Source organism: Mustela nigripes, chromosome 12, assembly GCF_022355385.1.
Source record: "Mustela nigripes isolate SB6536 chromosome 12, MUSNIG.SB6536, whole genome shotgun sequence".
Classification (NCBI taxonomy): domain Eukaryota; kingdom Metazoa; phylum Chordata; class Mammalia; order Carnivora; family Mustelidae; genus Mustela; species Mustela nigripes.
In genome coordinates, this window is record NC_081568.1 from 69,549,917 (window position 1) to 69,573,843 (window position 23,927).

Genomic DNA, 23,927 nt, shown 5'->3' on the forward strand with positions numbered 1-23,927 from the left:
TGCCTGCCTCTTTGTCTGCCTGTGCTCACTCGCTCTCTCTCCCTCTGTCTCTGGCAAATAAATAAATAAAATCTTAAAAAAAAAATTAAAAAAAAAAGAAAAGAAATATAGAATCTTTTTTTTTTTTAAAGATTTATTTATTTGACAGACAGATCACAAGTAGCCAGAAAGATAGAGAGAGAGGAGGAAGCAGGCTCCCTGCTGAGCAGAGAACCCGATGTGGGGCTCGATCCCAGGACCCTGGGATCATGACCTGAGCCGTAAGCAGAGGCCTTAACCCACTGAGCCACCCAGGCGCCCCAGAAATATAGAATCTTGAGATGCCTGGGTGGCTCAGTGGATTAAGCATCTGACTTCAGCTCGGGTCATGATCCCAGCATTCTGGGATTGAGTCCCCACGTTGGGCTCTGTGACCAGTGAGGAGCCTGCTTCTTCCTCTGCCTGCTGTTCCCCCTGCTTGTATGCTCTCTCTAACAAATAAATAAAATCTTTAAAAAAAAAAAAAAAAAGTAAAATCTTGGGCTCCATTCCAGATCTAATAAATCAAAATCTCTACTTTAACAAGATCTACAAGCAATTCGCCAGTACATTAAAATGTGCAAAGCACTGCCTGTTCTACCCTCTACTCCTCCCTGTTGTTTTCTTTACTGACCTCAGACACTATCTGCTCATTTATTAAATGCTTTGAAAACTGGGCCACAGTAATCAAGGCCATACCAATTTGTAGTAACTTCCCAAGTGGGTAATCAGCACACCCACTACCTAGTTTTACCTACCTTTAACCAGGCTTCATACATTTCCAAGGGCAGACAGCACCTATAACACATCATCTCTGAAACTTTACAATACTGGATACCTGGGAGTCATCCTAACTGTCCTTTTCTCTCAGCAACCTGTACCAGTACCTAATCAGTCACTAAGTCCTGGCAATTATGCCAGCACACATTTTTAGTTTAGACTGTTTCTCAAACCCCAGTAGTACTGAATCAGATCGCTAAACCAATGACCTGGGAATATGCATTATTTATAAATTATTTATAAATTACTTAGGTGCCTCTGAGCACCACATTTTGAGATACACTGGCTCAGATCCTCATTTTCTCAACTCTGTTCTTCAGGACTTTTGTAAAACTCCCACCCGATCCTTCTACTTCCCAGCTCACTTTTTTTCCAAGTCATTCCCACAAGACCGAACTAATTAAAAAGCAATTTGACCATGAAAGTAAAAAGTCAGTGTGACATAGGAGGCTTTCCACAATTTGTCCTCTGATTACTATTCAAGACTTAGTTCTCAGAGTCCACTTTGCACTCCAGCCAAACATAACTACTTTCAGTTGGTTAACTACCCAAGGATACATTAAGCCTCTGTGCTTCAATTTATGTGGCCTCTGCCTAGAAAGACTATGCTCAGAATGCTTCTGAGGGCTTCGAAACATCCTTCAAATCATCTCCCTATGTACCCCAACACAGTCCCACATACACCTCTATGAAAGCACCTATGTCTCCACTGGACTTGTATTACCTTATCGACTTCCTCTATGAGATTACAAATTTCATAAAGACAACTATGTCTTTATTTCAATATTACTATTAACTAACTTCATCTAAATATAACATCCAGATTCAATAAATATTTGCTGGGTAAATGAACCAGTCAATGGCAGAACTTCATCTTTTTTTACATCAAATCAACAAGCTTAAAAATCTCCATTATGTCAAATTAGTTTGATTTCCTTTTCCCCAAGATATGGTATGGCACCTCTATATTTGTATTAGATTGGCGTGTCTGCATCAAAAGCTACACACAATTATCTGCTATGTTCTTTTTTTTTTTTAAAGATTTTATTTATTTGACAGAGAGATCACAAGCAGGCAGAGAGGCAGGCATAGAGAGAGGGGGAAGCAGGCTCCCTGCTGAGCAGAGAGCCTGATGCAGGGCTGGATCCCAGGACCCTGGGATCATGACCTGAGCCGAAGGCAGAGGCTTTAACCCACTGAGCCACCCAGGCACCCCTAACTGCTATATTCTTTATGTGAGAGGGCACAACCAAATTTATCATCAAATACAACATCCATACAATATATTTTAGGCTTTTGCAATTTAGTACAAACAAAGGAATAATTTCCAAAGGGAAAAAGAAAAACAGTCTAGAGGAATTAACCTACTCTACAGAAATAAGTAATACTTATTGCATAATGAGTGATTATTATATTTCAGATACTTTACATAAATTATGTCTAATCCTTGCAATAACTCTCTGAGCTAAGTACTATCATTATGCCAATTTTACAGATAAGAGGTTAAAAGTCAGAGGATTTAAGAAATTTACTCATGTGACAGAACTAGGTTTTGAACTTAGGGAGGTCTTTTTTATTTTTTTAAGATTTTATTTATTTATTTGACAGAGATCAGAAGTAGGCAGAGAGGCAGTCAGAGAGAGAGTGGGGGAAGCAGGCTCCCTGCTGAGAAGAGAGCCTGATGCCATGCGGGCTCAATCCCAGGACCCTGAGATCATGACCAGAGCCAAAGGCAGAGGCTTAACCCACTGAGCCACCCAGGTGCCCCAAACTTAGGGATGTCTTATTCTTAAGTGATTTCTACTACCATCTCTAGGATACTCAAGTCCTTTTCCATCTCATTTGTCATATTTCCATGTGATACATCTGCATGCTCTTATCTAAAAACTCAAGCTTCTCAATAAAGATGTATACATATCTAGTTAAAGGCTTTTATTGTACTATAAGTGTAAGATATGAATATATAACATCATTTATCATGTCTTCTAAAGATCAAAATTGAAGAGAAATTGTAAAACCTTACTATAAGGATAGCTTCAAGTTTTGTCTGATTTTCCAAAATGTATTGTTAGCTAGGAAGTCTTCCAAAGCAAAGCTAAAATATCCCCTCTTCGATTCCTGCAGTGCCTTATTCCAATTTTATCATGTTATAGAGAAGACTATGTGATCTGTCTCATCACTAGTCTGTAAGCACTAGAGGGCTAAGGCTGTACTCTTATCCCCAGCTAATACTGCAGTGTGCAATACATGCTTATTAGCCAAATTAAAGTAATATTAGACATCTATTGCTATAGCAAATAGCAATGATTTTCCAAGCATATTCTTGAGGGGAAAAAAAAACCTTTTTAAGTAGAATACAGAAGTCAGTACAAAGAGAAAGAGAAATATAAAACAAAGAGAAGCAAAATGTTTCTGTATGGAGGAACTGAGAAACTCAGAGCCCTATCTACTCTACCCCTCCCAATGCCTTATTTGACAGCTACCCAAACTATTGCAAATTATGAAAGTTAAGTTCTAATTCTGATTCTACCACTAATTAGCTGGTGTATTCAGACAAATCACTTATTGATCTGAGTAGGTCATTTTTATTATACGTAAAGTGAGCAAAATAGACTATATCATTAAATGCCTCTCAAATGTTAGTGCTTCTTGGAATCACTCTGAGAATTCTTCAAATTGTAGATCCCGGTGCTGTATCTCTAGAGAATACAAAATTTGCCAGGTCCGCAGTAATTCTGGTGTACGTGGTTAGAGGACTACATTTTGAGAAATCTTGGACTGGATATCTTCTAAGGCCTCTTTCTTTAGGCTGTCACCATTCTCAAACTTCTATTTACCCACACCACCTCATCTATCACATCTCCTTTGGACTTCTCTAGTGGTTTACTTTCACCACATTTTTTCTCTAATCAGCATTATTAATGAACAAGTATCATAACAAACATGGGTCCTAGACCATCAAAAGTAAGCTTCATCTTACCGTCCTGATTAGATAACTGGCAAACTAGCTAAATGTTAAATGTCAGGACTAAAAATAGGCTGTTACATGTTTAAAAAAACATGATCACTAGTTAGCTTGGGGTTTTGCTATTTTTACTAAAGGAAAGGCAGAGGCAAGTGGCCAGAAGTTGAAGGGGGAATTACTTAAGTGAAGAGGCTGCCAAATGAGGTGAGAACCTACAAAGAAGCCAGGAGATGGCATAATCAGTTCAACATACATCAAGGGGTCTCTGAATTATATGAAAAATTTTAGTCTAAATATTCAGAACTTCCCAGACACATTTTAGTTTTGATTTGTTGCATACTTATACCCAGAACTGTGATGCTACATGTCATAGATTAATATGACTTGTCATAAAGATCAAATTAAGAGTTTTTCTATTTTAGAACTTTTTACCGAAATACAGCATACACACAGAGAAGTTTGCATATATGTACTGTAAAGTTTGATGGGTTTCACAGACTTACTATACCCATCTAACCAGCATTCAAATAATGAAACAGAACAAATACCACTAGTACCTAGTACTAGTATCTAGTACCTAGATAACTTCCTCTCATAATGCTTTCTAGTTAATAGCCCCTCCCTAATTAGTACATCCACTATGGTGATTTTCATCATAGATTAGTTTTGCCTAGTTTTGTATTAAATATAAGTAATGTTAAATGTACTCTATTGTGTCTGAGTCCTTATGTGAGATTTATAAATACTGTTGCATGTAACTGCACATTGTTGATTCTCACTGCTATATAGCACTCCAATAAATGAATGTGCCCCTATTTATTAATCCATTCCACTGTTGATGGGCATTTGGATTATTTCCTATTTGGGGTTATTATCCAAATGCTGCTATAAACATTCTAGCAAACATCTTTTGATGAACATATGTACACACTACAGTTGGATATACTCTTGGAAGTGGAATTGCTGGGTCTCCATGGTCCAGGGAAATGGAATTGCTGGGTCTCTTTCAACCTCAGTGAAACGTCTAGGGGCCCAGTGATATGAGAGATATACTTCCTAAAGAAAAGAATAAGTTGTTGCATCAGGCTCTTCCTACAACCAAAAAAGACACACAATGCCTAGTGGACCTCTTTAGATTTGGGAGTCAACATTTTTCATTTGAGTTCACTACTCCAACCCATTTACTCAGTGCCTAAAGGCTACTGGTTTTGAGGGAGCCTCAGAATGAGAGAAGGTTCTACAATAGGTCCAGGGTACTATGCAAGATGCTCTGCCACTTGTACCATAATATCTAGTAAATTGAATGATGCTTTAAGTGTCATTGAGAGATATATATGTTGTTTGGGTCCTGTAGGTGGATCACAGTACAGGTCCTTAGGATTTTGGAGCAAATCTTTAGCATTTTCTGTGAATAACTACTCTTTTTGAGAAACAGTTTTTGGTCTGCTACTGGGTCTTCATAGAGACTGAATATTTAACCATGGTATCCCAAGTTACAATGAGACCTGAGCTCCCAACCATGAATTATACACAATCTGATGCACCAAGCCACAGAGTTGGCTGTGCAGAACAGCGCTGCATTTTCAGATAGAAATGATATGTATGGAATTGAGCTTGAGCCCCAAAGGCAAGAGTAAGTTAGATGAGGATGTGGTCCATATGTCCATTGTCCATACTGCTGCTACACTATCTTCTCTTTCCCAGCCTGCACCTTTGGCATTATGGGGAGTTCTCCACAATCAGCTGATTGGGGGGGGGGGGCTCAGACTTGTTTCACAGATGGTTCTACATGATATGCAACACTTGCTCCTTTCTGTGACATCCCTGAAAGAAACTGGTGAAGGTATATCCTCCCAGTGGGTAGAACTTCAAGAAAAACATCCCACTGTTCACTCTGTTAGAAGTGGCCAGATACATGATTATATATTGATTCACTGACTGTGGCCAATAGTTTGGCTGGATAGTTAGGGCACGAAAGAAGGTGACAAGAGGCCCAAGCTCATGGAATTCACTGGTCTTTCTATGTTCCCCACCATCTTGAAGCAGCTGACTTGGCAGAATAGTGGAATGGCCTTTTGAAGACTCAGTTAAAGCACCCTGTAGGCAGCAATACCTTGCAGGGCTGAAACAAGCTTCTCAGAATCTTGTATATGTCCTGAATCAGTATTTAATATATGGTGCTATTTCTCCTACAGCCTAGATTCACAGGTCCAGGAATCAAGAAGTGGAGATGGAAGTGAGATCATTCAATATCATCTCTAGTAATCTACTAGAAAAACTTTTTTGCTTTCTGTTTCCATGACAGGCCTTGCTCTGCTAGCCTAGAGGTCTTAGTTCCAAAGGGACAATGCTTCCACAGAGAGACAACAATGATTCCAATAACTGGAAGGTAAGATTGCCACCTGGCTGCTTTGGGCTCCTCAGGTCTCTGAATAACAAGCAAAGAAGGGAATTACTATGCGGGCCAGGATGACTGATCCTGACCACTCAAGTGAAATTTTCCCTGCAATGGAGGCAAGGAAGAGTAATGTCTGGAATATAGGAGATTCCTTAGGACATCCCTTAGTGTTATTATGCCCTGAAATTAAGGTCAATGGAAAATTGCAACAACCCAATCCAACCAGGACTAATGGCCCAGACCCTACTGAAATGAGGTTGATAGTACCCTACTAGCTTAAGAACTATGACCAGCTGAGGTTCTTGCTGAAGGAAGAGGGAATATGAAATGGAGGAAGGTAGTTATAAATACCAGTTATTTCTACCTAACTAGTTTAAGCAAATACCTGTTTGCTTCCCTCTCTTATTCCTATAACAACTAACATAAAATGTATTAATAATTACTCTCTATCATAGTACTTGAGTCACAAGATATCAAGAAAAGGAATAAATACCACCCAAGGATTTTGCATCCTCTTCTGGGGAAGGAATTAGCACATTTTGGGTTGTATATAGGATAGGACAGCTGTATTATGTTAGAAGTATAACTTTGTTACTTTCTTTATTTACAGATTAATTGTGGTTTAAGGGCATGTGTATGAATACATAGTTGACATGAAGTAGCCTGGGATGGTTAGTTGTATATGTCACCTTGATTAGGCTATATTAACCAATTAAATTAAATACTAATTTTGGTGTTGCTGTGAAGGTTATTTGTAGATAAGGTTAACATCTATAATAATAGACTTTAAGCAAAGGAAATTATCCTTGATAATGTAGGTGGACCTCATCCAATCAGTTAAAAGGCCTTAAGAACAAAACCGAAGTTTCTCAGAGAAAAAAGAAATTCCTCCTAAGGACTGCATCATTAACTCCTGCTCAAGAGTTTACAGCCTGCCCTACAGTTTTCAGCCAGACTCTACAGCTGCCTAAGTCAATGCTTTGAAATAACCCTCTGGTTCTGCTTTTTTAGGAAAACCTTGATACAGCATCTACTATTCCCTACCACCATGCTAATGTCACTAGAGATAAGAGATAGAAAAAAGTCTATTATGTGGTCCCTGTCTTTGAAAATTTCCTAACCTGAAGAATATGATAAATCAGTATTATGAATTATGTGAAGTAGTAATATCTTAGTAAATGTCAAATGAGTAGCACTGAATTAAGTACTTAAGGAACTTAGGAAAAAAGACAACTTTTGTGGACTTAGGGAGTGCTCAGGGTAGGCTCTGTGTCAGAAATGGGGACAAGGATGAAAAGCAGACAGTTTAGGTGGATTGAAGTTGTACATAACCTATTAAATTTCAACTGCTTCACTGCCTGCTTATTCATAAAAGGTTCCCAGGCTCCAGTGACTAATCAGACATTCTGTCTGATATATAATCAGGAGAATAGAAAAACCTAAATTTGGAGTGTAAAAGCCCGAAAGATAGAATTCCTCTCTACTACTAGCAGTAGAATCTTGGACAAATTGCATACTACTTTAAGCTCCAGATTCTTCACATATAAAATGAGGATAATAGAACATATCTGCCTATTATAAAGTCGTAGTGAGAAATAAATGAGATAAAATAAGATATTTGGCTCGGTACCTTTTACAGAGCAAGTACTCAACCAACAATAAGGGAATGCAAAAATATATGAAGAATATTTTCACAAAGAATTCTACTAAAAATGAAACCCAACAACAATAAATTTCAAACAGTTGTAAGAAAAGGTATCCAAGATAAATACATTTAGATCAATGGCATAAGCTAACTTTTTGAAAGATTAAATATATGACATTCAAAAAAATATTTTACTCAGGCTCTAAAACTTAACCAAACTTTTTGTAATTGTATAAGAATTCCTAGAATACAATTTGTAAGTGGACTTCCTGTGTGCACAAGGAATTTATAATAAAAAAAATATTTTGTATCATCCAAAAAGTAGGCTCTGGATTCACATTATAGTACCTTGAGGAATATCTTTGGGTGGGGAATATTTCTTCTTTACAATAACATTACTTTCACTTTTCATTTGTCTAGTTCCTGGTGTTGCTCTAATAATACAACATATTTCTGATGTATCTGAAGGAATCTGAAAAAGAAAAAAAAAGCAGACAGCACATAATTCTTCCAGATACTGTATTTGTATGCTGTTTTATTTCAAAGGCATATCATTTCAACATCCATATTTCATACATACTAATGATAGAAAGCATTTATGAAATGCTTACTCCACTCTAGACACTAATGAAATGGTTTTTAAACATTTGCTTATTTAATACACAGAAGAACCAGACAGGGAAGATTATATCATCCCCATTTGTAAAATGAGGAAAATTATGTTCAGAGAATTTGGATATCTTATTTAAGAACATAGAGAGCATAATGATAAGAGTTGAGATTCAAGCACTCCAAAGTGCAAGAACAAGTTTACATGATTTACTGAATTAAAATATAAACTTATTTTAATTCTGAGCCATATACTCGATTTCCTTGGTTTCCCAACTCAATGAATTTTGACAACAATCAAACAGACAGACTTCAGAATAAAGAAATACAGTATCTTCCAAAAGTCACATATCTTGTTTCTTAGAACTCAAATAGACATATGTATTTACCGAGGGCTCCTCCCACTGTAAGTAAAGCCTATATAGAAACAACTTCCACTTTAAAACTCATATCATCTTCTGTGATGGGCATCTGATATTTTTCTGCCCAGCATCATTTCTATTCTTCCAGTATGTAACAATACCAGAGTTTTCTTGGGAGAATCTACACTTTCTCCCAGCCTGCAGACCATTCCTTTCTTATGATTCAGGTGGAGCTGATAATACTTCTGAGCACCAAGAGGCCTTAAAACCCAGCCCAGCCAATCACTATATGCTATGTGCCCGGGGAACAGTGACCAGCTCAGACAAGAACATTTTAAATGGGTCAGGAGGAAGAAGGGAATTCTCAACTTGAGATTCTGATACTAAACCAAAATCCTTAAGGGAGCAAAAGCGGTCTGAGAGTGATACCCAACCCTAGCTATAGCTTTTGTAGTAGAAACAAATACATATCCTCTTACAAGGATGGGATCCCCATTACAGGCACATAGGATTCTTATCAAGTAGGAGCAAGGAAATAAATGATCAGGGTCAGAATCAGAGTTGGTCTTCAAAATTCAGCTCAGAACCGTTCGAAGCAGAAATAATGGGTGTGGTGAAAAAATAATGAATACTGTTATGCTGAAAATAAATAAATTTAATTAAAAAAAGAAATAATGGGCAAAATACAGTTCACTTCATCCTCTCATGTTATTATAACAACAATAAAGGAAGTAACAAATTCATAAGAAATCAAGCTACCATGTGTAAGACTGTACAGGAATATCAAAGAGGGGAGTTAAGCCCCCAGAACATCCAATATCAGAAGTGCCAAATCAGAATAGAATAACAATGTATGAAATGATTAAAGAAATAACAATTGAAATCTCATGGATGAGCAAACAAGAAACTATCTGGAATGAAAAGCAGATGTGAAAAAGAAACAACTAGAATACCTTGAAATGAAAAATAAAATTGTTGAATACAAAATTCAATGGAAGCGTAAGGAGCAAAGTGGGCACAACTAAAGAATTACTGATGATATTACCCCAAATACAACAAATAAATGAAAAATATTAAAGAGAGTTTGAAAGATACAGAGGATAGAAACATGTCTAACATATGTTAATTATCATCCCAGAGAGAATAAAACAGGTAATAGCTGAGAAATTTCCCAAACTGATGAGAAACATGAGTGCACACATTCAGAAAGACTAATATCCCAAACAAAATTACAATGAAAAACCAACAGGGGTGTCTAGTGGCTCAGTCAGTTAAATATCCAACTCTTGATTTTTGGCTCTGGTCATGATCTCAGGGTCTTGAGATCAAACCCCACGTTTGGTTCTGTGTTCAGCAGGGATTTCCCCGCCTTTCTCTCTCCCTCTCCCTCCGGCCCTCCCCCTGTACTTTCTCTTTCTATCCAAAATAAATAAATAAATCTTTAAAAAATAAAGAACAGGGGAACCTAGGTGGCTCAGTGGGTTAAGTGTCTGCCTTTAGGTCAGGTCATGATCCTAGGGGACTGGGATTGAGATCCATATCAGGTTCCCTACTCAGTGAGGAGTCTGCTTCTCCCTCTCCCCACCTCCCCTGCTTGTTCTCTCTCTCCCTCTCTCTCAAAAATAAGTATAATCTTAAAAATAAATAAATAAAAATAAAAAGTAAAGAACAAAAAGCCAACAGCAAATAAAATATTAATCTCTTTATGTATGCACTCCAATGAAATTATAGCATACCCACAATAAGAACTTTAAAAAATCCAGAAAAAAAAAAGGTATTTCAGTCCCTAAGACCACCTCAGACTCAATGATTTGCCAAAGGACTCACAAGATTCAGAAAAGCTGGTATACTCACAGTCAAGGCTTATTACACAATAAGATACAGACAAAAATCAGCAAAGGGAAAAGGCACATAGGTGGGAGTCCAGGAGAAAAAGTATACAGAACTCCATGTAGGATAATAAGCTTCCAGTTGTCTTCTCCTATTTGAGTCACATGGATAACATTTAGTTTTCCCATGTGCAAAGTGTTGCCAACATGAAGAGCCCAGTAAACCTTGATTCAGACCCATATCCTAGAGTTCAAACTGATACAAAGGTTGCCAAAAGCCTTAAGTATGAAAAACAGGTATTTAGCATAAATCACATTTAGCATAAGCTATCTGGTATAGCACAGGACATACAAAGACACTCTTTTCTTTTTTTAAGATTTTATTTATTTATTTGACACAGAGAGAGAGATCACAAGTAGGCTGAGAGTCAGGCAGAGAGAGAGAGAGAAGCAGGCTCCCTGCCAACCAGAGAGCCCGATGTGGGACTTGATCCCTGGGACTTGATCCCAGGACCCTGAGATCATGACCTGAGCCGAAGGCAGAGGCTTAACCCACTGAGCCACCCAGAGGCCCCTACAAAGACACTCTTATTAGGCAGGATACTCCAAGGGGTCATAACACTTACAAAGGTCTCCTTACACCTCAACAATGAGAAAACAACATAATTTAAAAATGGGCCAAAGACCTTACCAAACTCCTCACCAAAGATATACAGATGCCAAGTAAGCATATTAAACAACCCTTCACATCTTATTTCCTAATCAGTGAGATATAAATTAAAACAACAATTGGAGGGGCTCCTTGGTGGCTCAGTGGGTTAAAGCCTCTGCCTTCAACTCAGGTCATGATCCCAGGGTCCTAGGATCGAGCCCTGCATCAGGCTCTCTGCTCAGGGGGAAGCCTGCTTCCTCCTCTCTCTCTCTGCCTGCCTCTCTGCCTACTTGTGATCTCTCTCTGTCAAATAAATAAATAAAATCTTCATAAAACAACAATTGGATACTGCTACATACCTATTAGAATGGCCAATATCTAAACTACTGACAACAATAAACCTTTATCCAAACCCACAGAATGCACAATACCAAGAGTGGACCCTAAGTTAAACTGTGGAATGTGTGGGGTGATTGTAAGGTGCCAATGCAGGTTTATCCTTGGTTTAAAAAAAAAAAAGTGCTCCTTGGTGAATGATATCAGTGATGGTGGTGGCTATGCATGTACTGAAGCAGTGGGCTATAAGAAATCTCTGCATCTCTCTCTCTATTTTGCTGTAAATCTAAAATTTCTCTAAAAATTAAGAAAATGCATTTTTAAGAAAGTAAAAGTATACAAAAATACATACCATGTTAACAACAGTTAAAAGAAAGCAAGAGTAGCTATATTAATACCAGAAAAAGGAGATTTCTGTGCAAAGAACATTACCAGGAATAAAGAAGATCCTTCATAATGAAGGATCTTGAATTAATTAAAAAAAAAACACACACACACTTAACAATCCTAAACAATATTAACTGTTTACACACCTAGTAACAGAGCCTCAAAATATATATAAAACAAAAAGGATAGAAATGAAATGAGAGAGGGGTGACTCAGTCAGTTAAGCATCTGACTTTGGCTCAAGTCATGATCGTAGGGTTCTGGGATTGAGCCCCATGTCGAGCTCAGCATGGAATCTGCTTCTCCTTCTGCTCCTCCCCCAGCTCATGCTCTCCCTCTCTCAAATAAATAAGTAAGATAAAGTAAAAAAGAAATTAAAGGAGAAATGGACAAACCCACCCTTACAGTCTGTATTTTAATACCTCTTAATAATTGATAGACTAAATAGGCAAAAATCAGCAAAGATATAATTGACTTGAACATTACCACCAACCAACCTGACATGACTGATACTATAGACCATTCTACTAAAAAAAAGGAAAATATGCATCATTCTCAAGTATACACAGAACATTTACCAAAATAAACCAAATGAATTATAAAACATGTCTCAATAAAGGCACACATACAAGGCATATAAAGAATGGATGTAGATCACAATGGGATTATATTAGAAATTAGTAACAGAAAGATCTCTGAAAAATTTCCAAATATGTGGACAAGAAATTGCATACTTCTAAAAAGGCCATGGATCAAAGAATAAATACACAGAGATAGGCTCTGTGAGAGGAAATAGGCTCTGTGAGAGGGTGATAAAAGGTTAACTGACTTAATAAGGGCAAGGTCCTAATCTGAAAGTGCTAGTGCCCTTTTAAGAGGAGGAAGAAACACCAGAGGACTTTAATACTTCATGCAAAGAGAGAAAAGGCCATATGAAGTCATAGCAAGAAGAGAGCTCTTCTGGGACCTGAGTAGGTTAACACCTTGGTCTTGGACTTTCTAGCCTCCAGGACTATGAGAAAATAAATTTTTGTTATGTAAGCCAACCAGTCTATCATATTTTATTGTGGAAAACCAAAGAGACTAATATAATGGTCAATACACACACACACACACACACACACACACACGTTTCTCTACTCAGATATTGAAATTGAGAATACCACTTATATATAGTATCAATAATATGAAACACTATTATCAGGAGGGAAATAATGATATCAAGTAGGAATAATGACCCAAACAGTGAAAACTATAGAATAATTTGTACAGAAATTAAAGAAGTGCCAAAAAATGGATAGCTATACATAGTGTTTGGGTTGGAAGACTCAGTATTGTCATGATATCAATTATTCCCAAATTAAGCTGTAGATACAATGCAATCCTAATCAAAATTCCATCAGGATTTTTTTTTTTGGTAGAAATCAACAAGCTGCTTCTAAAATTCATATAGAAATGCAAAGGACCTAGAATAACCAAAACAAATGAAAAAGAAAAACAAAGTTAGAGGCTAACCCTAACTAATTTAAAGAATTATTATAGTGCTTCATTATTCAATACTGTGTGATACCTACACAAATACAGACAACAGTAAAACCTTATACAAGCTTGTACAAATACATGGATTACCTTTTTTCAACAAAGGTGGAAAAGCAATAGAGTGGAGAAAGAATAATCCTCAACAAATGTTGCTAGAATAATTGAATGTCTATATGGAAATAAACAAATACACTGGAATCCATACTTCACACCAAAAGTAAAAAATTAACTCACAGTTATTAGTGTAAAATTTTAAAACTTCTGGAAGAAAACGAGAAAATCTTTGTGACCCTGGGTTAGGCAAAGATTTCTTAGATATGACAACAAAAGTATACCCATGAAAAAAATAAACAAAAAACTGACAAGTTGGACTTCATCAAAATTAAAAATGTATGTTCTTTAAGTGACACCATTTTGTAAGAAACTACAGACTTTATGATTCCATTTATAACAAATGTCCAGAAAAAGTTACTCTAGAGACAGAAAGTAGACTAGTATTTGCCTGGGGCTGGGCATGAGAACGGGGCTTAACTGTAAATAAGTGTGAAGGATTTGGAAAATGTTCTAAAACTGATATAGGTAATTACTGTACTATTCCATAAACTTACTAAGAATTACAGAATTGTAAACTTGAAATGGGTGAATTTTATGATATGTAAAATAAAGTATTTTTTTCATGTTTTAAAAAAGGCAGTGGAGTGGATAAAAAAACAAGTTATGGACCGGGATAATATCTTTCAAAATATATATATTTGATAAAGGATTTGCATCAAGAATATATAATGAGCTCTTAAAATTCTACAATAAGAAAATAAACAATTTTCTTAATGTGCAAAAGATATGAACAGGTATGTCACCAAAATAAATATATAGATGGCAAATAAACACATGAAAATGTGATCAACATTATTGGTCATTAGGGAAATTAAAATTAAAACCAGATACTAATTGGGAAGGTTAAGATTGAAAGACTGTACTAATGGTTAAGATTAAATTAACTAAAGGTTAAGATTATAAGTGTGATGGGACTAAATGAAGATGAAATGTAGATGTAGAGAAACTCCAAGTCTCAAACATTGTTGGTGGAAATTTAAAATGGAACCACCACTTTGGAAAACAGTTTGAAGATTTCTTAGGTAATTACCCAACAGAAAGGAAATATATAACCTTCCAGTTAAAGAAGAAATTATTCTGATAATTAGTATTACAGTAAGATTTTTATTCAAGATTATTGTAAGAGGGTTTACTCACATATTGTACAGATGAAACTAATGTAACATTGTATATCAACCATACTTTAAAAAAAAGATATACTATATGTTGGCTAATTGAATTTTAAATGTTAAATTAAAAAAAAAGAAACCTTTCTTTATTCACACACACACAAAAAGACACATGATAAGGTATTGAAATAGAGGAGAGAAATTTGGCTGAAATCCAAATATAGCAAATACAGCCAGGGATGCACAGCTGATCAGCAGAATGGGTGTCAGTTATTGAAAAATTACAGGAGGAAACATCGAGCACAAAGAGATTCTTGTTAAATTGACCTTGTGATATAGTAATTTTTTAAAAAGATTTATTCATCTATATTTGTTTGAGAGAGAGAGAGAGAGAACATGAGCCAGGGGAGGGGCAGAAGTAGAGGGAGAGAAAGAGAAAATTTCCAGCAGACTCCTGGCTGAGCAACAGCCCAATGCAGGGCTTGATCTCAGGACTCTGAGATCATGAATCCAAGCTGAAATCGAGAGCCAACCAGTCAACTGACTAAGCCACCCAGGTGCCCTGATATTGAGATTTTCAATAAGTATCTATTTGTTTTTCATCCCCATTGTTAGCACGAGGCTCCTAAAACCCTTGGAATTTCCTAAGTGATAAGAACCATAAGGGTGTTTTTGTTAATGTGATAAAATTTAAGGAAAGCACCTAAGGAAGGGAGCTCCTTGCCAGGGGAACTAATTCTGGATCACAGGGTTGGATCAGGCCTGCGCCATAACCTCCAGGTAGGGGAGAGGAGATAGAGGTTTACTCGGTTGCCAATGGCCAATGATTTAATCAAACATACCTATGTAATGAAGCTGTTACTGGCTATATTCCAAGACCTTACCTTCACTGCTCACCTGCTTGTAGCCATCAACCTTTGTCCCACATTTTCCCTTTAGCAATTCCAGTTTATCTCTTAACCCAGGCAAAGACCTCACATCCTGCGATGGGAACCAAAACTACCTCTCAAGAAATCATGACTACCTGAAGGAAAAGCTCCCAAGGCTCAGACCCCCAGACCAGTTTGAGCATCTCCCTCTCCCCTGATTCATGCCTATACAGATAAACTATGGGATGACCCACATAATGACAGACAGTTACCTCTACCACATCATAATACTAAAATCTCTGCCCAAGGAGGAGCACCAGCTTCATTTGCACAACATACAGTGTATATATGTATGTACGATTCATGTATAGCTCCTTGCCCTTTCCTCATACCTTGCCCTATGCATTTCTTCCACGTGGCTATTCCTGAGTTATATTCTTTTACAATATACCAGAATCTAGTAAGTAAAATGTTTCTTTGACTTTCATAAGCTTCTCCAGTAAGTTAGTAAAATCCAAGGAGGGGGTCATGGGAATCTCTGATTTATAGGTAGTTGGTCAGAAGCACAAGTAACAACTTAGACTGGCAAGTGGCATCTCAAGTAGAGTGTGGTTTTGTGGAACTAAGCCCTTTACCTGTGGAATCTAAAGCTATCTTCAGGTAGATAGTGCAAAATTGGATTGAATTCTAGGACACCCAGCTGATGTCAGAAGTATTGCCTGTTGGAGGTGTGGGCAACTCTCCTATACACACACATACACACACTTTGAAATTAGATCCAGGAACCCAATTAGACCTAAGAGGTCAGAGTGTCAAAGGCAGGCCAGATCAAATCAGATCAGATCAAGGGTGGGAAATCAGATATCAAGGGTGGGAGAAAATTCTTGCTAGAACTAAACAAGGCCTAGTTGAGAAGAGGGCTCAGAAGAGCCTAACTAAAGTTCAATCAAAGAGAGAATCTTTGTAATACAAATACTTGTACATGAATGTTCCTAATAGCTAAATGATCAAATGTCCATAAATGGGTGAAAGGATAAACTTTTGTGTACCATAAATGGAATACTACTTAGCAGTAAAAAGGACCAAAGTATTGATATACTCAGCAACATGAATGAATCTCAAAAATAACTACGTGGAATTAAAGACACCAGACCAAAAATTCTCTCTCTCTCTCACTTGAATGACCCCAAAACTCTAGAAAATGTAAACCAATGTATAATTACAGTAACTAGATCAGTAGTTGCTTGGGTGGCAGGGGCAGGAAGGAAAAAAAAATATAAAACAGGAGGAAGAAACTTTTGGGTTGACAGATATTTTCATGATCTAGACTGTGTTGGTGGTTTCACAGTTGCATACATAGGTGAAAATTTTCAAATTATACACTTTAAATATGTGCAATTTATTGCATATAAATTATTCCTCAATAAAGATGCTTTTTAAGAGAGGTAATAGTTTCCAGTTTCACCTGGCCTCTCAATAATGGGCTATAATCTTGTGTTTCTCAACTTCTTCCATTCCAAGTCCTTACTTCAATCTATTTTTACTTCCCTTCAACCTCTTACCTACATTTTCTTTCTTTCTCTCCCAGGAAATTATCCCTCTAACTATCTCTAGTCTCAGCTTTTTATAATCTGTTCTCCACCTCTGGAGCCAGAAAGACATATGATATCATCCCTTGTTCAGAATTCTTTATTGGCTCCTCTTAGGGAAAAGATCCAAATTACTTAATATGGATTAAAGACCCTTTGAGATCTTGGCCCTTGTTTATCTTTACAGTCTCATCTCCAGCTTTCTCTTACCATCCAGATTCCCACCTTCATCACAGAGTCACACTGAAAAGGCCTAGCTACAGTGAAGCACTACATATCCCCTGAGTTTTGCCTTTTTATGTCTTTTTCTCTCCACCTCTTTCTCCCACTCTGTCCTTCTGTCTCTCCGTCGGCTCCCACATCCCTTCTTTCTGGTTCTTTCTTTCTCCCCACCCCACTTTCTGTACTCTCTTTTTCTGCTCATCCTCTAGCTCTATTCCCACATCCATGGCACTTAGTTTTATGAATTTTATGTCTTCTTTTTCAAAGGAGCATAGTACTTCCTTGTATTCATCCTAACAAAATGAAATTGATTATTAATTTATATGTACAGATGAAAACAGAGCTTTGGATCAAAGCAGGCTAACAGTGTTTCCTCTAGTTCAGAATTTAATAGCCTCAGGCCCTGACAATGTAGAGTTCTCGCCCTAGCAGCCTAACATTCTTTATTTAGAATTGTAACTGATAGCTGCCTCCTCATGTGGATGATGTTAGCTTCAAATGAGTTACAGATTTCTTAAAGTATCTCATATACAAAGTATCCAATATAACAGTATTAATTTCAATAATTGAAGAAAAAATGGAAAATACTAACCTCATTTGAAGAGCATTCTTGTAAATCTGACACAGGAACAATTTCATTTGAATTAACATAATTGCTGACATTTGGAAATAGTTCTTCAAAAGATGTTTTTTGCACTGAGGACAAATCAATCTATAAAAAAATATATATTACTCTTACAGATGTCAAATGTGGCAGAAACAATTCTTTTTACATAATTAAAGGTGAAATTTTATCTCATTAGAAGCATTTCCTTGGGAAAAAGTATGGAGTTTCTTTCTGAGGTGATAAAAAGATTCTAAAATTGACTGTGGTGATGATTACACATACCTGTGAATGTACTAAAAAAACACTGCATTTCACATTCTAAATAGGTGAACTGTATGGTATGTTGATTATACCTCAATAAAGCGGTTTTAAAAAGCCCACTACAAAAGAAGTGTTAAACATAAGTTACCATGTGACTCAGCAGTTCTACCTCCTCTTCTAAGCATATACAAAATACAACTGAAAGCACATATTCACATAAAAACTTGTACATGAACGTTCATAGCAATATTATTTTTCAAATGTCCCCAAACTGACAAATTAGTAAACAAAATATAGTATATCCTTACCATGGGATATCATTCAGTCATAAGTAAGGAACAAAGTGTATGTTATAAAATGGATGAACTTAGAAAACATTATGTTAAGTGAAAGAAGCCAGACACAAAAGGCCACATATTATATGATTCCGTTTAAATGAAATAGCCAGAATAAGTAAACCTATAAAGGACCCTTCATCCCAGCTTGAAAAACTGATCTTCACTTAATTCTCATGCTCAGTTCCTAATGGAACCTGATAAAGGAACAATGCCAACATTGCTAATGGTAATAATGAATTCTGATTGATAAACTGCATCTGGACTAAGAAGAACTAGAACTGCACTATGAATAAATGACAAATGCACTATATGTAAATAAACCCTATGAAAAGCACCATAGTTTGGATTTCCCTGACTCTTGTAATTTGGCATGTCTCTTGTGGGGACACTGGAAGGTATGTCTGTGTGGTATTACAAAAGATACTGGATCTCATCTACTTGTGTCGGAGCTGTACCCAAACTGCTAAGTCAACTGCTTCATAGACTTCTGTGAAGACTGATCCTACTGAAGGGAACACCTATTTCTGCCCTGCTTGTGAGTTGTATTTCTATTGTTTAGTTGAACCTAAGAAGAACTCTGGTTGGATGAGAGCCAAATTATAAGACTCTTAGAAGAAAACAGAGGGGTAAAATTTAATAACATTGAATTTTGCAATAATTTCTCAGCTATGACACCAAAAGCACAGGAAAAGGAAAAAAACCAGATAAATTGGACTAGATAAAAATTAAAGCTTTTGTGCTTCAAAGAATACTATCAACAGAATGAAAAGGTAGCCCATAGAATGAAAGAAAATATTTGCCAACCATATATCTGACAAGGGGTTAAAATAGAGAATACATGGAAAAAAAAAAATAAAACAAACTCCTATAATTCAACAACAAATAAATAAGCTGATTAAGAAATGGGCTTGAACAGACATCTCTTAGAAGAAGATAAAAGGGCCAATAAGCATGTGAAAAGAAGCTCAACATCACTAGCCATAAGGGAAATACAAATTAAAACCACAATGAGATATCATCTCACACCCATGAGGATGGCGATTATTTTGAAAAACACATAGAAAATAACAAGTGTTGGCAAGGATGTAGAGAAATTGGAATCATTGTGCATTGTTACTGGGACTGTAAAATAGAGCAGCTCCTATGGAAAACAGTATGTCAGTTCGTCAAAAAGTTAAAAATGAGAATTACCATTTGACCCAGCAATTCCACTTTAAAATGTATACCAAAAGAACTGAAAACAGAGACAGAAATATTTGAACATTCATGTTCAAAGCAGCATTATTCACACTAGCCAAAAGGTGGAAGTAACCCAAATGTCCACAGACAGATGAAAAGATAAACAAAATGTGGTATATACATACAATGGAATATATTCAGCCTATAGAAAGGAAAAAAAGTTGACATATGCTACAACATGGATGAAACACTATGTTAAATGAAATCTGTCACAAAAGGACAAATACTGTATGATTCCACTTATATGAAGTATATAGGGCAGTCAAATTCAGAGGGGGAAGGTAGAATCGTGATTGAGAAGGAGTGAGGGATGGAGAAATGGGTACTTAGTGTTTAATGAATGGAGTTTCAGTTTTGCAAGAAGAAAAACTTTGCAAGAAAATCTGCATTAAAAAAGTAATGGTTGCACAACCTGTGAAAGTACTTGAACTATACAATTAAAAAGGGTTAAAATGGTAAATTTTAGAACTGGGTAGCTCAGTCAGTTAAGTGTCGCACTCTTGATTTTGGCTCAGGTCATGATCTCAGGGTTGTGAAATAGAGCTCCAAGTTTGGCTTTGCACTGGGAGTGGAGCCTGCTTAAGATTCTCTTTCTCCCTTGCTCTCTGTCCCTCCCACACCCTGCTTGTATGTTCTCTGTCTCTCTCTCAAAAAAACCCCAACATTGTTAAAAATGTTAAACTTTATGTTACATTGTGCCACAATTAAAAAAAAAAAAAAAAAGAAAACCCTGGTTGATGCTGTAGTATTCTAATTTTTTAAATTTATTTACTTGACAGACAGAGATCACAAACAGGCAGAGAGACAGGCAGAGAGAGAGAGAGAGGAGGAGGAGGAGGAAGCAGCTCCCCGAGGAGCAGAGAGCCCGATACAGGGCTCAATCCCAGGACCCTGGGATCACAACCCGAGCCAAAGGCAGAGGCTTTAATCCACTGAGCCACCCAGGTGCCCCTCTAATTTTTCTTTTATGTAGAGCAGTATATAGAATACATCCAGCGAAAGCAAGTCTATATACAACAGAAAAATAGACATTATTCCCTAAGTAGAATATTTCCCTGGTGTGACAGAAACAGAATAATAGGGAGGAGGGGGAACCAAAACATAGATACTAAAAGTGACCAATGCTAATACTTACCACTAAATCAGCAGTTTGCGAAGATGGTGTACTTGTTAAGAGGCCTCTGCTTTTCTTATCAGGAATACTAGAATTTGTTCTCTATCAGTGTTTTGTGAAATAGGAGATTGAATAGTATAAATAAATAAACTAATTTAATACAGTAAAAACAATATCAAATTAGTAGACTAGATCATAAAGTGTCATACTAATAAAACGTTAATGTGCCAATTAAATTTAAACCACTAGACAAGTAACTAAAGAATTTTCTGGCTTAAGCCAGGTCAAGGAACTCCTGAGAGTTCTGCATGGCACAAGAATACTACAAGAATACTTGGGGTATTCTTAATTTAGGAAGAAAAGCTAATTAAAGTTTTGAACTGGGAAATGGTGTTTAATTATCTTTTTTACTGCTAAGAAAATTATTTTACCTTTAGCATTTGTTTAATTGCTAGTATATTTTGTACTTTTCATGGAAAGGGATTACAATTGTGAAGCTGTTAAACATATATGTAATAAGGATAATTTGTTTAAAATACACACATTTAAATATATATACACATTTCCATTTATTTAATATCAAAGTTAGAGAAATTATAAAGACTCATTTTCTAATTCCTGAATATGCAAAGAGGCAGACAGATGGTGGACAGGTGGACAAATCAAGAAAGAGTGAGAGAGCAAGAGAAAGACAGGATGAGAGTTCTAAAAGTTAAAGAGAGAAAGGGAGGGATGGGAGAGGGAAAAGGAGGAGAGATGAAGTGGGCGAGGGAAAAAGAAAGGAGGAGAGGGAGGATGAGAGACAAAAGAGAGGAACATTAAGAAGAGAGAGGGAGGGAGAAGAAAGATGGAGAAGATGGAGACCAACAGACTATGAACAGAAAGAAAAATGACAGAGAAACAGAGTCAGAGAGAGAGAAAGGCAGATGGAGAGAGATCAAAACAGAGACAGAAAGAATAAAGAGCTGGAGTCAAAGATGCAAAAACCAGGGAAAAAGTCAGAGGAGGAGAGCAGCAAAACAGAGTGACACAGTTATTCAAAAAGAGAGAAGATAGATAACTTTATTTCTAGCAATCAGCTATCTTTTCAACTTTTGGATTCCATGAAACAATCAGTCCCTCTGATAAATCTCTTTGAACTGGTGTTTATTATATGCTGCCAACTTTGGAACACAAACCCATAGTTGGAAATTGAACAACACAGGAAAGTTTATGTTAGGTTTCTTTCTTCTTTCTTTCCTCATTTTTTTTTCATTCTTCCTTTCCTTTCTGGCTTAACATTTCTTAAACTAGTTGTTTGTTCAAGATGTAATATGGGATCATTTACTAGGAAATTTTCTATCAAAAAAATTTTATGGGTATATTTTCCTGGCACACTGAACATGTCAGTTCTCTAATTCATTAGCTATTTTATCTTCTCTTCATCTGAACAACAGGGATTATTCTACTCCTAAGGATTGCTGTACAACAGTTACAAAGAATACATGTAAAGAGAGCCTGTAGAGTAGGAGATAATCAGTGACAGTTATTATTTATCATTGTGGCTGCCATGGAGGTGTTCTGGGCAGATCTCCTTGAACAAAGAAACTGCTGTTCCACTGCAAGGAGTGCAGTTAGGTGACAGCCAACCCCTGGCCCATTGCAACTTCTCTAGAATCTGCTTCAGCTTTGAGGTTGAGCCCATCATCTTCTCAGGCAACCCTCAGCCAAGGTTTGAGCATAGGAAGCAACGTAAGAATCCTGTAATGGATAATCTTTGCTCCAGACCTTGAAATGGGAGAGCTTTGGCAGATGTATATTGAGGGCTGAGACTATTCCTGCCCAATGCTGCTTTCTCCCTGCTCCTTCCTCAGGTATTACCCCTTTCAGTACACCATTTGAACTCAATTCTCCTTGAATATCTGCTTCCCAGTGGTCCCAAGACACACAATTGTTAACTGACAATCTATTTTTTTAATCTGCGTATAGTTGTAAACATAAAGCTCTCTGCATTTTTTCCGTAGATTTGTTAAGAAGTTAGGCATATCTAAATCTTTCCAATAAGTACATTTCCTTGGTATAGGCTTTTCAAGAATTATTTAATAGAAGGTCAGAGCTTACCAATTCAGGTTCCAGGGGCTGAGACAATGGAACTTTGGTAATTGATCTATTTGAAGGAACCTTGATTTTTATATGATGAGACCTTAACTTTGTTTGAAAATATGTATTTCTAGGTTCAGGATCTTTTTCTGGCTGAAACAAATTCATATTCATGAAATACACTTCATAGTACTATAAAAACATTTGCACTTCTCAGATATTTTATTGTGATAGAAACATGTTGTAATTATTATGATTAAAATAGGGTATATATATCAATCATATATACATATAAATTTATATATAGATAGATAATTCTATTGTTATTCTCTCAACTTGAAAACGTTTTCTAGTTAAAGATTCTTTCATTAGAAAAAAGTAAACTTTTCTATGTATTAAAAAATAAAATCTATTAAAAGACAAAACAGCTTAAAATACATACAACTCAAAAAATTTCCCTACCACATTTAAGGTAACATCTCCCAAACAGTGTTCAGTAAAAATATATGTAATGAGATCTGTCCATCTGCCAATGGTTAAAACTAAATTTTAGAGAAAACATCAAATATATTTATAATGTATTTATTATGTAATAATCTTCATTTAAAAAACCAAAAGTATTAAGACATCAGGAAGCTGCAACTACAAAAAAGTGTGTTGCTTTACCAATTAATCCCTGACTAAAACTGCAGACTGCTGAGTAACTGCTTGTCCTATGTAACTAGTCCAGTGCTTCTGAGATGTATTTATAATAGTCTTCCCAGTTTACATATATTCAACATAACTGAGGAGGTACAATTTGAGTTGAGTCTGGAAAGAATGACAGTATTTTGAGTTGTGGCTGAGAGGATAAAGAGAAGGTAGAG

The 23,927-nt window shown here is 36.4% G+C and overlaps 1 protein-coding gene across 1 annotated transcript in view; it reads right to left on the bottom strand.

Annotated features, from left to right (window-relative positions):
• Positions 1–5,019: 5,019 nt before the first annotated feature.
• Positions 5,020–23,927, bottom strand: part of MEIKIN (meiotic kinetochore factor) — an 80,319-nt gene continuing 61,411 nt past the window's right edge. Inside the window, exons 10-13 of the mRNA XM_059416343.1 lie at positions 21,004–21,084; positions 18,016–18,135; positions 8,155–8,278; positions 5,020–5,054 (exon numbers count right to left, since the gene is read on the bottom strand). Coding sequence (XP_059272326.1) covers positions 5,020–5,054; positions 8,155–8,278; positions 18,016–18,135; positions 21,004–21,084 — 360 coding nt within the window. The remainder of the gene's footprint in view (positions 5,055–8,154; positions 8,279–18,015; positions 18,136–21,003; positions 21,085–23,927) is intronic.